This window comes from Parus major, chromosome 1A (assembly GCF_001522545.3).
Source record: "Parus major isolate Abel chromosome 1A, Parus_major1.1, whole genome shotgun sequence".
In the NCBI taxonomy this organism is placed as follows: domain Eukaryota; kingdom Metazoa; phylum Chordata; class Aves; order Passeriformes; family Paridae; genus Parus; species Parus major.
In genome coordinates this window covers 45,901,705-45,916,304 of record NC_031773.1, presented here as the reverse complement: position 1 = coordinate 45,916,304, position 14,600 = coordinate 45,901,705, and the positions used below count along the sequence as shown (strand labels likewise).

Sequence of the window (14,600 nt, the reverse complement as noted above, 5' to 3'; positions counted from 1 at the left end):
TCATTAATCCTTCCCCTCCCAGTTTTCTCTTCCCCCTTTTTTTTCTTGTCAAAGCATGGAGTTTTTAATAGCTAAAGAACGAAAACACCTCCCACGCCTTGCCTTAAAAAAGCTAACTCTCTGTCTTACTCACTCTTTTAGATTTCCAAACCTTTCCTGCTAGCTCAGATGTTTCCTTTGAGGCACTGGTTCCTCAAATACTAGCATGTGAGTAGAACTTTAATAAACCATGTAGCTCCAATGGCCTTGAGAGGACAATCCATGTGAATAAATAAATAAATCAGATGTGGAATAGACACCATGGCATTTAGCAGAGATGGAAAAGCTTTCTGGTTTATGTTGTGATTTGATTGGGAAAAAAAAGATATTACAAGGGGCTTTATTCCAGGATGGAGCTGTATCTCCCTTGCAACAAAATTTAACAGTAGGCTTGAAGTTCTTCAGGGTGCTAAGGTCATGCTGATGCAGATGGATTGATTAGATAATCTTTGTAGGCTTCCTCTAACTCTGCTTATTCTGATTCAGCATAGTGAAATGTAGGAAAAGATAAATTAAAGCAAAGAACAATTGCTTCGGCTTTCTCATTTCCATGAGTGAAACCAAAGTGCAGTGCAATTTAACTGTATTGTTTCAATGATTTTTTTTTGTTTGTTTTAAACATATTAAACATATCTTTGACTCCAAGATCACCTGCATATGTGCGAACTACTGTTTGCACAGATTAATTTTAGGTCCTCAAATCTTGTCATTACCGAAACAGAATATCTCCTGCTGTCTTTTTGCTGACTCCAGTATCAACAAGGATCCCCTGTGCTGTAGATTTGCAGAATGACTCCAAAGACCCAGCTTTACAGTGTACAGAAACAAGGGCTATTTTGAACTATCAATCCAGCCATGGCAATGTGGAGCTTAGCACAGTTTACTCTGGTTTTGGTCTTAGGTTTGTACCCTGCACTGTGCTCCATGTTGCTGGAGTGAAATTCCTAGCAACACCCAATTAAAACAAGCACTGAATGTTTACTCCCCATCACTGCCACTGCTTTGACTGCAGTGTAAACGCACCACTAATGACTTGGCCGATGGGAGGGGAAAATTATGTGTCAGAGCCAAGTACAGAACTAGGAATTTGGGCCACCAGCCAGCTGGTTAGATCACACTGTGTGCCTCTAATGAAATGCATTGATTTGTGACTCTTACAATAACATTTTTAGGAAATCACTTCACTGGGTATTTATTTGTGTGTTGGAGCAACCTGGTCAGGTTGGAAAACTAAAGCAGACACTGCTTACAGAGCAAGAGCAAAATTTTAAGAATGAGGCTAATTAATCATTGGAATAACTTTTCTAAGGATGTGATGGGCTCTCAATCATACTCTGCTGCACAGTCAATACGAGTTAGTTGTATAAAATATGTGCTGGTAGGAGTGCTGTGTGTCACTAGAAATGATTATCTAAAGTTCTTTGGGTTCTGTTACATCTGAGAGGAGACTATGTTGTTGCAATGGTTCTTCCTGCTGATGAAAAACCCTATGAGCCTGTGGTAGTCATTGAGTCTGTGTGTTTGTGATTCTGAGTAGTAACAGACTGAGATCTCGTCAGTGGTAGATTTAAAAGTAGCAACAATTTTCATAGAGAGGACTACCAAATTACAAAGGCTCATTCTGCAGAAGTGGACGCCCTGCCAAACTAGCGGCTGATATAACTTACTGTGATGATTTAGCGAGCTCAGAAAGAATTAAACCATCAGTAAAGTGACAGACTTGGTACATTTCAAAGCATCCGGTCAGATCTCATGGAATTTCTTGGCTACTACGTGTTCAGTCAGACAGAAAGACATGGGGGCAAATCCATGATCACCTTGTAGTATTTCACTGGACACCTCAGAAAAGCAGATGGGAGTAGTGAGCAGTGGATGAGGTAAGCATTTATCTACTTGGAGTTTTGTACAGACCCTTTTCTGGACTGGCACCTCTTTAATATCCTTATAGATCTATGTATAAATGTGTGGTTTTCTTATCTGTCTACAGTTTATGGTTAGCTAAATTAGATAAATGCTATTTTTTTTCTGTGTGCTCAGGTGAATACATCCAGAGTTTAAATACTCTGAAAAGCAACCCCCTAGCCTTATATATAATATATAGTCTTATATTTCCTATCCAGAAATTGAGACACCTAGAATCTTTAGTGAGTCCTCAAAGTCTTTGTTGCTGCATCTGATTTTTTTCCTTTTCATGACTGCTTTCTGCATCTTTTTTGAGTGGCTGACAAACATAAAGATTAGAAAAATAATCCAGCCAACTAAGACTTGTTTCAAGAAAAAAAGCAGTAGAAAGAAAAAGTAGTTAGGTCCAAACTGACTGACTTGTTTGTCCATCTTTAAGATGCATTTACTTAATCCAGTTCAATCTTTATTTCTGCCACGGTCTCAGTGTCTAGCAATGTAAGCTGATCATCTTTGAAAACAGAATTCACCTTTAAATGTGCTTAGACTAGAAAAAAACGCCTGGTGAGGTCATTTTCAGAGCAAGAGTTAATGCATCATGCAAACAGCTAAATAAAGGTTACAATCTGAGTGGAATTATTCAGAGCTCAGGGAGAAATCTGGCATTTGCAGTCTGTCACTGGGTTTGAGAAGTCTGGCTCTCTCCATGTCACTGTCACTCAGGAGACATCCTGCTTTCTGCGTGGCAGTAAGGGAGGGGACTGCGGCTCGGAATGGTGTTCCTGTAAAAACAGCAAAAACAGGAGCGGTGGGAAGTGTCATGTGCAAGGAATGTGTGGAATGAGGGGTGAGTATGAGCCTGTCTTTGTCCAGTTTTCACAGAGTGACTCTATGGGTGTAAATAGCCAGCCTTCCTCCTCTCCTTTCCTCTTCAGGTCAGCTGAAGAACCAATGTCAGGACAGCAAATGGTCCCTGATATTCCTGGAAGATCGCTGCATGGGGGGCTATGGGGAGTCGTGTGCCTCTTGAGACCTACCAGTTAATTATTGCAAGATTAGGGCCCTGTCTGGCAAGGTCTCCTTGACCTTCTTTTCCACCAACATCCCTGGGAGATGAGTTTGTCACTTTGGGGCAGGATACACCCAAGCTGGGGTGTAGATGGTGATAGAGCCAGGATGAAAATGCATCACTTGTCAACGCCCAGTTTTTTTTAGATCTGGCAATCTCCACAGTGGTGCTGTGCAAAGACTTTGGGGGGTTTTGCATTTTGTTTCCTTGTTTTGTTTCTATAAGTCAAGCATTTGGCTGATTGCACAGGAAATCAACTGCTATGGACATTCACTTCAATGGGCGAATTTTAAACGAGCCACCAGGGACTGGCTGCTGCTGAGTTCAAAGAGAAAGAGACATCCAAAAACTCTAGCCAAGCCAAATTATGGTGGGAAATATCAGATACAAATACAAAGAGGAGAAAACTGGAGGCACAGCAGGGTGAAAGACAGATACAGCTTGATTTTTGTGTCTATATTAGGTCAGATTGAGGTGAGGTTAATATAGAAAATTTAAAAAAAACAGCCAACCAACTAAAATCCAAATCAAAACCAGATAAAATCTCCATAATTTTGTGAAGGAGAGTTTGTTGAACATTAGGAAACATATTCTGTTGTTGGTGTTCTATGAGTTGTGTGCAATAATCTTGGGAAATTTAATGTGATACTTGACAAAATATTGTGAAAAGTGTTAGGAAGAATAGTGGTATGCAGGGCAGAAGGTGAGCAAAAGCTAAGCTCCTGCAATCATTCCTTTTTTCTCCTTTTCCCAGTGATTTCAAGAGTTCCCAGGCTCAGATAACTCCAAGAGACAGACCCAAACCCCACTTCAGAGTCAAGGTAAAGAGTTTGTGCTCATAAAAATGTAAAAAAAAAAAAAAAAGGAGGGGAGGAGGAATTTCAAGGGACGGAATAGAAGTCTAAACTTCAGTGTTGCTTCCCCCCAGCATACATGTGAGCAGCAGACTCCTGAAAAGAAGACTAGAGAAAGATTGCCATCTTCTGGAAGGATAAATATCTGCCATTATTCAGAATACTAAATATGCTATAAGCATATATTTTTTTAACCATAGCATATTTCTGATAAATTTATTTCCCAGCATGAATTCTTATCTATATAAAACTAATTCAGTTTAACTTCATCAATGTCTATGCCATGAACCCAGCTTTAGAAACTGATACAGAATCTTGGGTTTTAATGATATTCTAACCGAGCTTAAAATGAGGAAGGTGTTAAGGATTATCAGTAGAGATGGACTTTATCTATTCCTGAGATTGTAAATCAGGCTTTTTTCTTTCTTCTTTTTTTTTTTTTAGCCGAGCATTTAGAACTTAAATTTAAGGTGTCCAGGTGTGGACAGACTGAAGAAAAGAAAGAAAAAACAAATCACTCTCCTTTTAAAAGGCATCAGCTGTTGTTCTACCTACTTCAGTAAATTAAGTACATCTGTTCCAAACAGAACCTTCTTGTTAATCGAAAACCTGCAGGCAGTCCATGGGGCACAGGGACATTTAGCATTGCTTTCAGTTAGTCCGTCTTAGGAATGCTTATCTATATTAGAGGAGTTTATGCAGCGACTGGGATTAAAATAACCACAGAGCTGCTGCCCATTCTGCTCAGGGCAGGAAGGGTCAGGAGCACGGGACAGCACAGCCCATGTACTGGACCGTGAACTTCTCCGTCTGCTGCCCGTGCTGTGTGAGGCTGTCACAGGCTGTGCTGTCACCCAGAGCTGTTCCTGCACTGCACCCTGGGCTCTCATGTTGGACATGGGGGATGAGAATGGATGGACCACTGGCTTCCTGTGTCTTGGCAGAGCAGCATGCAGGGAATCTGCCTCCTTCCCTCCCGGTGGTGGTATGAGCTTCACCCTCTTGGCACAGGGCAAAGTGCTTGTGGGGAAGACAGGATGTGTCTTCCTTTGGGATGTTCCCCTCCCTTGCAGCTTGGTTCAGTGGAGCTCTGCTCCATGGCATCTAGTATGTTCTCATGAGAGGTGAAGTTGCTCTTACTTCTCATGGGTTTGGTGGCAAACAGGTATTTTGAGAGCCTTTAAACTTTCAGGACAAGAGCTCAGACTCCGTGTGAATGTGAATCTGTCTCTTCTTACTAAGTTCCCAAATTCATCTAAGGTGAACCAGCTGGGATTTGCAGTGACCTTCACATTTTGGTAAAAGCTGCCACTACAATCTTGGCACTGACAATCTACCTCATTCTCCTATGTTTTGACTATTGGCTTGACTTGTTGCTGTTTCAAATAGCTCCTTTGTGGTAATGATGCCATGGTGTCAGTCTGCCACTCAGCAGCTCTTCAGCTAAGGGGCTCCTTTTGGCATCAAAATTTCCAGTGCCCGTGGGGAGACCTGCACTGGTATCTCTTCAGGGACTGAAATCTTCAGTCCTCAGAGCAGATGCAGTTGAAGAAACTTTCTTCTTTCAAAATTTTTTTTATTTTTTTATTCTGCCCTTTCTGCAACTATCAGGTGTGGCCAGGAAGATACCCTAGGGCTGGGATGCTTTTGGTCTTTACCATTCTGCTGAGACAGTGCACAGAGCAAGGGATGACCTGATGCCAAGGGGGCTGGCAGTTTCCAAGCTAAGGTCACTCCTCCCCTGTAGCATTGGCCAAAGCTGCCATCTTCCTCCATACAAGCTCCCAAAGAACTACCACAGGGGGATGGCTGGAATCTTTTAGTGTTTTAAAGAAACTTTCTACTCAGTTAATAGAGGTCACTCTTCTGCACTTAATCCCAACCCACAGCACCAATCACTTCCCATATAATCTCCCAGAACAGCTGTGCTGTGATTGCATTGTGGATTACAAAATGACCATTTTCCACAAAACAGCTGCTGATCAGAAGGATAGCATTTAATAATCACTGGCGAAGCGAAGGAGGAGGGGACCAGACAAAGGAGGAAGGGATTTTGCAGCAATTTGGTTTCTTGGAGGATATAGAGATGAACAAAACAGCAGACAAAGTGTGAGTCCCACTTCTGTGCTGTTCATCCAAATTACCAGGACTTCAAAGACTTGCTGCTAAGGTAAATTCAACTATCATTCCTTTTGGGGCTATCTAGATATTATGGTTGGCTATTATCAGTGAGTGCTTGGCTTTTGTAAAGGGAAGCTTTTCTAACAATGTTTTCAGGAAGTAGTTCAGATTTGCTTCTCATTCCATATGTCTTCTGCATCCTTGATCCACTTCCTACTCTGACTCATTTGTTTCTTGCATTTTTTATGTCTTTTCCTTAACACTCTTCCTGAAATTATACGGCCTTTCAACTGCTGTCATAAATCAACTGGAGAGAATTTTTTTCCCACTATTGAAGATTTAAATTAGAAAGATGATTTTTGTAAATATTGTGAGTGGAATTTTTCGTTAAATTAAAGCATTAGCAACCCAAAACCTGATGACAGAAAATCTTATAATTAAGCATTGATGAAAAACTCAAAAATTTTGTGTGCTGAAGTTTTCAATTTTCAGGTGAAAAATTATGTATTTGAGAAGAGCAATTTTGTCTGTAATTTCCTTTTCAGTCATAAGCCAAAATTTCCACCAAAAAAACTTTCAGTGAGAAGTGTGCCACTAATCTTAGCCAGAAACTCTTCCTAGCAGGTGTCTACTCTGTGAAAATGGTGCTATTCAACATACCTTCATATCATGAAAGTCATTAGTTATGGCATCACTGAGTCATTACCATCTACATGGTGCAGAAAGAAATGTCCTAGTGAAGAGACAAAAGAAGCCAGAGTATGAAACAATACAGGAAAATTTCAGGAACCTAGTATTTTCTTGCTTTCAATGAGGGTTTTCAGGGTCAGGCACTGCTTTCTCAGTGTGATGAGATGCTAATAAGGTCGTGCTTTTCAAGAGGAGCTTCAGCACCTTCTTTGTTGACCATGTTTCCAAGCTTGCTGGTAAGCAGCAAAAATGATTCTAACTGCACCACTTTTATCTGTGGTGCAGTCACAAACAATGCAGAGCTGGGTCTTGTATTGTTTATTTATAGTGATGTCCACAGAATGCTGGGTCTTTCTCACGCCTTCAGCGCTGGGTGAGTCAGCCGGAGTTAAGTGAAGACGACCAGCAGTAGGCAGCGTCTGTGCAAACGGAATCTATTCAGGGGTAAATAGATTTTCAGAGTCATAAATAGGAAAGGGTGGGAGTATCTGGATGATGTTGTGCCAAACCTAAGGGAGTGCCACGTGGGAAGAGACATGCATTGATTACATGAAAGTTGATGTGTGGGTAGATGACATCTAATCAATCTATGGAGTGATATTTTGGGGTTCACAGGAGTCAGAGCAGGGTTTTGCAGGAACCCTAAAGTCTTTGTCTTCCCTCTGAGTGAGAAAGTCTTTGGTTCACAAACTGCTTTCTCAATTACTTTTAATGATGAGATGAAATCACTAAGGATGTGGCAACATTCACTCCTATAAGAAACAAAACCTTTGTCACTTTGTGTGAAAGCAGAGACGCTGCCATCCCACCACCCTACCAAGTTTCTGATGTGCAGATGAGAGCTCAGGTGGAAGGAAGGTGCTGCTCTGTGGCTTGTACTTAAGATGCCAGGTCTGGACAGCTGGGTGTCCTCTCTGAGCCGGTCACTGCTTTGATGTGTGACCTTCAGCAATATAGGAACATTTTCCTGCCTTTCCCCACTGAGAAATCACTATACTCTCTACCTCCCTATGTACAGTAACGAGATGCTTGAAAAAATGTTTTGGGACACTTGGCAGCAAAATTTCTCATTTAGTTGGAGAGAGCATTCATTGTATTTCATGTAAAGGCAACACATGGTATTCAGAGAAGTTGGTTAACAGTTTCTCCCTTTCATCTCTGAGATGGATAAATGTGATGTTCCTTTCATTTTGCTCATGTGCTCAGACACTTCAATGCACTCAGCCCTGCTATGTCACCCTCTCTTCCCCAGTACAGATATTCAGCATACTTTGAAATGGTTGAAGCTGACCTATTGGTCCACTGCCCTGGCTTTCAAGAAATGGTTCTTCCATGCTGGGTGAGCTGTTGGGATGTTGTGAGGAGGGCAGAGTGCTCATAACCCCTCCCCACAGATGCATGCTGGGAAAAGGTGGGATTCATAAGGCTGTGTGGGACAAGTGGCCGGTGTGACGGTCTCTCCTGTCTGTGTGTTGTAGATGGAGCTGCTGAAGGGACTGCCGTTGCGCCGTACTTTCCTGGCTGTCATCCTGAACCTGCTGGCCCTCACCCTCTCCACCACTGCCTTGCTGGGCAGCTACTGGTGCACTGGGACCCAGAAAGTACCCAAGCCTTTGTGTGGGAAGAACAAAGCCTCCCAGTGCGTGGGTGTCCCCATGCCATCTGATGAAGATACGAGCAATGTTTCGTCTGAGGACACAGTGCACTACAGCTGGGAGACTGGAGATGACCGCTTTGCCTTCAGATACTTCCACACAGGGATGTGGCTTTCCTGTGAAGAGAGCATGGAAGGGCCAGGTAATGTGTTGCCCAGGCGGCCACAACTTATTGTCTTGTATTTACTCCACAGAAGTTTGAAACTGAAAGGTGGGAGGCTGAGAACACCTAGGAGAAAAGTCTTCTTCCTTTTCCTAGATGGTATCAGCCATATGCACTGGTGTGGTTAATATATTTCTGATCTCCACTAGAATGTTCACAGAGCAGGGAAATGGATGGAGGATGGTTGACTCTAGTGTGCCCTTTGGTCTGAAATAGGGGCTGTGAAGTGCAAGTGATAGTGGTGATGGCAGTGACTTTATGATGGCACTATTCATCCTGATGGGAACTTCCATGAGCCCCCTTTCCCTTTCCCTTTCCCTTTCCCTTTCCCTTTCCCTTTCCCTTTCCCTTTCCCTTTCCCTTTCCCTTTCCCTTTCCCTTTCCCTTTCCCCATATCTCCATTCCTATACACAGCTTACTTCATGCTCCTCAGGGTAAATTTGTGTGTGTCCTCTCAGAAATTTAAGTACAGTGATTTTATGTAGATGTTAATTTTTAGCTATCATGATGAGGACAAACAATAGTTGGTTTTCTTAAATCACCAAACAGAGTAGTTTTGTGTTATTAAACAGAGACTGGGCTTTTCTTAAAAAAAAAAAAAAAATAAAACAGAGAAAGAGATTTACTACCTTACAGATTAAGAGAAAACCTCACAGAGAGAACCTGAGGGATCTGAACCCAAAGGAACTAAAGCTAGGAGGCAAATTCACCTGAGGATTAGAGCTGAAATATGTAATTTTTCTTGGTTTTTGTGATATTGTGACAGGTTTCATTTGTGATTTTTGACCATGTGGGACTGGCACTGTAAATCCTGAAGTGCCAGGGACTGGTTGTGCAACCTGTATTAGAATCCTTTAGTGCTTCCCTTTACCCTTGCCTTGTTGCTGCCCAGACCTGTTTAAATCCTTCTGCTGGAACCTGTGCCAGGTCAGCACAGGTGGGTGCTCTGCAGTGCTCAGATGCCCTTTACTGCTTGGCACACCCATCAAGGATCAGGACTAATCCAGAAGGTGGCCAACACAGAGATTTGTATCTAAAGGTAGAGTGATGAAAGTCACTTGCATCAGGGCCATTCCCCTAAGGCCACCACCCTCTCTTCAGCTCTGCCCAGGTGCAAACATCTCACCTTCTTTAACCAAGCCATCCTTCCACTATAGTATTTTTCATCTCTGTTGCTGTCAGAGTTTGAAAATAAATAACTGGTGAAGAAAGGCAGACAGAAGGAGAGGTTGGAGCAGAAGGGAATGCTTGAAACTCTCATGTCCTAACAAGTGGGTTGCTTTTTGTTATGAGCATTTCCAGACGGGCTGTGGAAGATGTGTTTATTTAGGACTGGTTTGGGTTGGCTTGTGTTTCCATGATGCTTGTGGGAATGAAACTACATCCCTTGACTGATTTATCTAAACGACTTTTCTGTCCACTGGGCAGTCCTGGAATAACCCCAGTGCCTGAAGGAACACAGAAAGTATGTAACATCTGGATTGCAGCAGAACACGGGGCAGAAGTACAGTCAGTCTGTGTCTCCTGCTTCCTGTAAATCAAGCACAACACACCCACTACTGTGCATCTTTGAAGCAACTGCATAGACAATAAAAACAACAAAAGAGGGACTACTCTGAACAAAAGGAGTTTGAGTTGAGCTGGAGAAAGGATTTCATTATTCAGACTAATCTCAGGATCGGTTTAGATGAGCCATTACTGAATATCCTCATTAATGCTCTAGGTGAAGTAGCAAATTGCAAGTTAATGAGAACCGCAGATGGCACTAAACTGGGTATCATCCTGAGAGCTGTGGATGACAGAAGTAACACCGGAGATTTGAAAAGATTAGAACTGGGGATAGAAATTAAGAAAATGAGATTCTTGCATGAAGCGGAAATGTCTGGGAGAAAATACTGTGCCAAGTGGAGGAGAGGACCCTCAAACGCACTAATGCAGTATGTAGGGAAAGAAACATACAGATAATAATGATGGACCCTAAGCTGAGACAGTTTGTGCCTGGCCAACATAAAAAGCCAAAGCAAATATTAATACAATTTGTTGAAATAACATGCCTGAAATGTGAGGACCAAGGACCATATTTCTGTATGAGTCTCTGCCACAGAAGGGGGACTTGAATCTCTCTCACAAAGTATTTCACTTGTGAAGTTCTTTTTTTTTGCTTTCTTCTTTGAGAAGCAGTGCTAGAAATGCTCTTCTGAGATTAGGGTGTGTGGGAATTCAGCAGAAGTGGTGGATCTGCAATCTGTTACAAGCTACACCCTTAATAGATCTGATCATCAGTAATGTTCTGAATGAGTAGCAACAGATTTTTATATTCAGCAGAGGCTAGTAAGATTTATGAATTGCTGAAGCTTTTTTTCTGAAAAGGCCATTTCTAGTTTTGCAGGCAAATGTTGCCTTCTTATCCTTTATTTCAGTGAAGGTCTGTAAAGATAGAAAAAGACCAGAGGTGAGAAGGTCTGATGGGCTGAAGATTCAGGGATGACTGGAAGTACGCACTGAAAGGAGAGTGAGATGAAGATATTTTCTTTTCCCCTATGTTCCCTGCATTGTTTTATATACTAAAAGCTTTGGTTTTGTGTTTCAGAAGAGAAATGCCGCAGCTTTATTGAGCTTTCACCACCAGCAGAGAGAGGTAAGAGCAAATCCCTGTATTCCACTGTAGCTGTACAGTGCATCTCTTTGGGGCAGGGGGCATGCCACATTTTGCCTGTGTGGGGACAGCAAGGTGAGTCCCCAAAGAGCCAGGCATGAAATCCTGTCTTTGTGGTGACTAAAGGAACAAAGGTTTCCTCCCAGATGTTCACTGTTATTTGTGAAGTCAGTGCTAGAAATCTATATTCCCTTCAGTATGAAGTGGGATGTAATAAGTTGCCTGGTCTGGGATTGTCATCTTGCTGTAGTAAAGGGGAAGAGGATGGATGTAGCCTCAGGGCAATCCCTCCCACACAGTTAACACCATGTTAACTCGGTGCTTCATTTCTGGGGTCTAATACAATGAATCTGGAAGCTGAATCACCTCTTTGTGGGAAGTGAACAGGACATTTGAAAGTTATGCTTTCAAGGTGAAGTCCCTGCCTCATTAAATACAAAACTACATTTGGGAAGGAGAGATCACCCTTCCTGTCATTGTCACGTTTCAAATCACCCTGTGGATAGCTTCAGTATACTTTGATGTAAGTGTACATATGGTATGGAGATTCTACTTAATGAAGGCTTTTCAATTGGTGTGGGCTTGCTGACTATTCCCTGAGCTGGAGGCTGGAGGCAAGTCGTTTCAGAAGATGTTAATATGTGAAGGGAAAGGCCCGGGGTGCATAGCCTGTGTCAGCATTCAAACCCTGAGAGCAAGGGTGTAATCAATGCTGGGGATTTGCAAGCGCCATTTTCAGCCCTTCCTGCACAAGGTATCATCTTAACGTGACCGGTGTGAGTGCCATTGTGTAGCTGTGTTAGCACCGGACAAGGTGGTGTGGCTGCTGGTTGTGGGATGGGCTGGCTGAGCTGGGTGTGTGCACAGCAGCTCCACAATACACAGGCAACATTACAAGACCAAGTTGCACATCATCAGTAGGAAGCCTGGACTCAGAGGGGAAATGATGCAGAGGTCTCTGTGTATGTGTGGTGCCTGCAACCTCCAGAATACTGTTGACAGTCTGACCTTTAATGAAATATTCTTCTTGATGGTGCTGCAGCAAGCAAGCCAGCTCCTTTAAACAGGGAATGCAGCTCATCTATTTCTGCTAAAGAGCTAGGTGACTCTATGGCACTAATGATGTTGAGTATTCAAGTCAGTGCCACATTAATGAGGGTTTTCTTCACACTCCTTTTCCCCAGCTGAATGTCTCCTCTCAGCCATTAATAGTTGCTAACAGTGGTGTTCACAGTACTGCTTCATTTGTCAGATTAATGTTTCTTCCTCAGTGAATCCTGTGCTTTTCCACAGCCCAGCATTACAGAGTGCCTTTCTTCATTCTCCTTCAGTTCTTACTGCACAGCTGTAGAACTCAGCTCAGCTGTGGCCTCTGGTATCACTTAAATCCCACTCAAAATCCCAGCATGAAAGTACCTGCACTCTGTTCAAGAAGCAGGGTGAGTGGTCAGTGTTACTGCCCTGGCTGGATATCACCCCCAAGGAATGTACTTTCATTTTAATTGGGGTTTCAGTGAGAAATACAGGCTTGCAAGAGGCTTCCTAAATTTCAGAGGCTGTGTCCCAGACAGTCATGGATGCACCATATAGCTGTTAAGTAGCCGAGTCCCAGGTTAAAAGTTGTTTTCTTTCATTGTCATGATTAGAGCTCAGGTATGTTCACAGCAAATCTTTGACCATTAGATTTTATGCTAATAGTCAACAGCTTCCCCTGTCTTTTTCCTTTTGCTTTCCTCCTTGCTGTTTATGGATAATGCTGGCTTGTTTACAGAGGGCATTTTGTTTCCTCTCAGCTCTGCCATGCTGGAGGAGCCAAGCCATCCTCTCTGACAGGCACTCTGTCCTCTACAGCATCCATTGATCCCTTGCTCACAGGCTGGGGAGATTGCTTTTGGGTGTTTACTGTTTTCCTTCATTCCCTTCTATCCAAAGGACATCCTTTCAGGATTGGGTTGAGAGAGGGGAGTACTCTTCCTTGAACATGGTTTCATCCTGTATTCCTGTCAGGAATCCTGTGGCTGTCACTGGGATCAGAGATGCTGTACATCAGCTTGCTGCTCATCAGCTTCATCCTCCTGATGGTAGAAATTCTGCATACTGGCAATCCTGTCTGTGGGATGAAGCTCAATGCTTTTGCTGCTGTCTCCTCAGTGCTGTCAGGTAAGTGTAGTAGTGTAGTCTTAGAATCTCAGCACTGGAGAGCCTGCTTTTCCACTCAAGACTGAAGTATGCTGATCTGGCTCCTGCTGCTGTAACTTCTTTGCTTTGTCCTTTGTGTCCAGGTCTCCTTGGGATGGTGGCACACATGATGTACACTCAAGTCTTCCAGGCAACAGTTAATCTGGGACCGGAGGACTGGAGACCGCACACGTGGGACTATGGCTGGGCATTCTAGTATGTGAGCTCTGAAGCCATCTTCATTCCCCCACCGTTAGAGCTTCAGCCATGTCACCTGCTTCCTCCTCCTTTCTTGACCTTCTGTGTGTTCCAAAGACAGGTGTACCATGGTTCTCCTACTACTAATCTGTCTTTGCCTCACCCTGTTTTAATAAATGGTGGCTGAGCTATTTAAATGAATAGCTACCAAAGGACTGGGAAAACAACGGGGTCACACCTAAACAATTGCCTTCAGCCCTGCTGACTAATTAGGCTTGCCCCTCTGCTGGTTTGCCCTGTTTGGTCTCAACTCTTCCCTGTGTGCAGAGGCCAGTATCACATTTGTGATGATGCTCTCAAACACACCTTGTTTTTCTGCAGTTTTAGTAAATTGCTTTGCTGATGCTGGTTTGGCGTCTGCACTAACCAGTGTGGGGCCAAAGGGCCTATTCCTGCAACACCAAGCCTAGACATGTGCCTAAAGATGTGGGCACAGCTCAGCCCCCAACCAGCAGTCACACCACCCTCTCCAGTGCTGACCCAGCCATATAATGGCAGCTGCACTGGAGGCCAAGGTGCAGATGTACCATTAAGATGGTACTAAATGCAGGAAGGAGGGAAAGCAGGCAATAGACCACAGTGTCACTTGTGAGCTAGGAAGAGGAGCTGTGAAAAGCAAGTGGGTCAGCCTTCCTCTAAAGGATAAACCAGCCAAGCACAGCTGACACGACATACCTGACTTGAAAAACACTTGGATGAGCCTTGCAGGTGCCCATGGAATGGGCAGATACAATTTGCAATGCTATATTGATGATGACCACATCGATTCTTAAAGACTCCAGTGCCGTGTGCCACCCATGGATATCAAATGCCAGGATGGCAATTTGGTTATGCTCAGGTAGACAAGCCTTATGGGCAGCAAGACACCGAGCAGCCCTGCAATGCAGAACTTGCTTCTAAGCTGTGCTTTCCTGTTCTGACCAGTTACAGATGTTCCTGCTGCCTTCTTCCCTGTATCACTCCCTTCCCTGTCACAGGGATGACCAAAATTTATCCCACTGATCTAAGAAGAATC

The 14,600-nt window shown here is 43.3% G+C and overlaps 1 protein-coding gene across 4 annotated transcripts in view; it reads left to right on the top strand.

Moving 5' to 3' along the window:
- The first annotated feature begins 1,239 nt into the window (after positions 1 to 1,239).
- GSG1 (germ cell associated 1) overlaps positions 1,240 to 14,600 on the top strand; it is a 14,741-nt gene continuing 1,380 nt past the window's right edge. The window contains exons 1-8 of one of the 4 annotated variants that reach the window (XM_015628601.3): positions 1,240 to 1,916; positions 2,665 to 2,788; positions 3,765 to 3,831; positions 7,933 to 8,014; positions 8,154 to 8,472; positions 11,084 to 11,131; positions 13,157 to 13,309; positions 13,432 to 13,543. In XM_015628601.3, coding sequence (XP_015484087.1) covers positions 7,952 to 8,014; positions 8,154 to 8,472; positions 11,084 to 11,131; positions 13,157 to 13,309; positions 13,432 to 13,543 — 695 coding nt within the window. In that variant the 5' untranslated portion in view covers positions 1,240 to 1,916; positions 2,665 to 2,788; positions 3,765 to 3,831; positions 7,933 to 7,951. Of the gene's footprint in view, positions 1,917 to 2,174; positions 2,789 to 3,764; positions 3,832 to 7,927; positions 8,015 to 8,153; positions 8,473 to 11,083; positions 11,132 to 13,156; positions 13,310 to 13,431; positions 13,544 to 14,600 lie in introns of those variants that run through there. The other 3 variants (XM_015628599.3, XM_015628605.3, XM_033514429.1) reach the window with 3 other exon arrangements.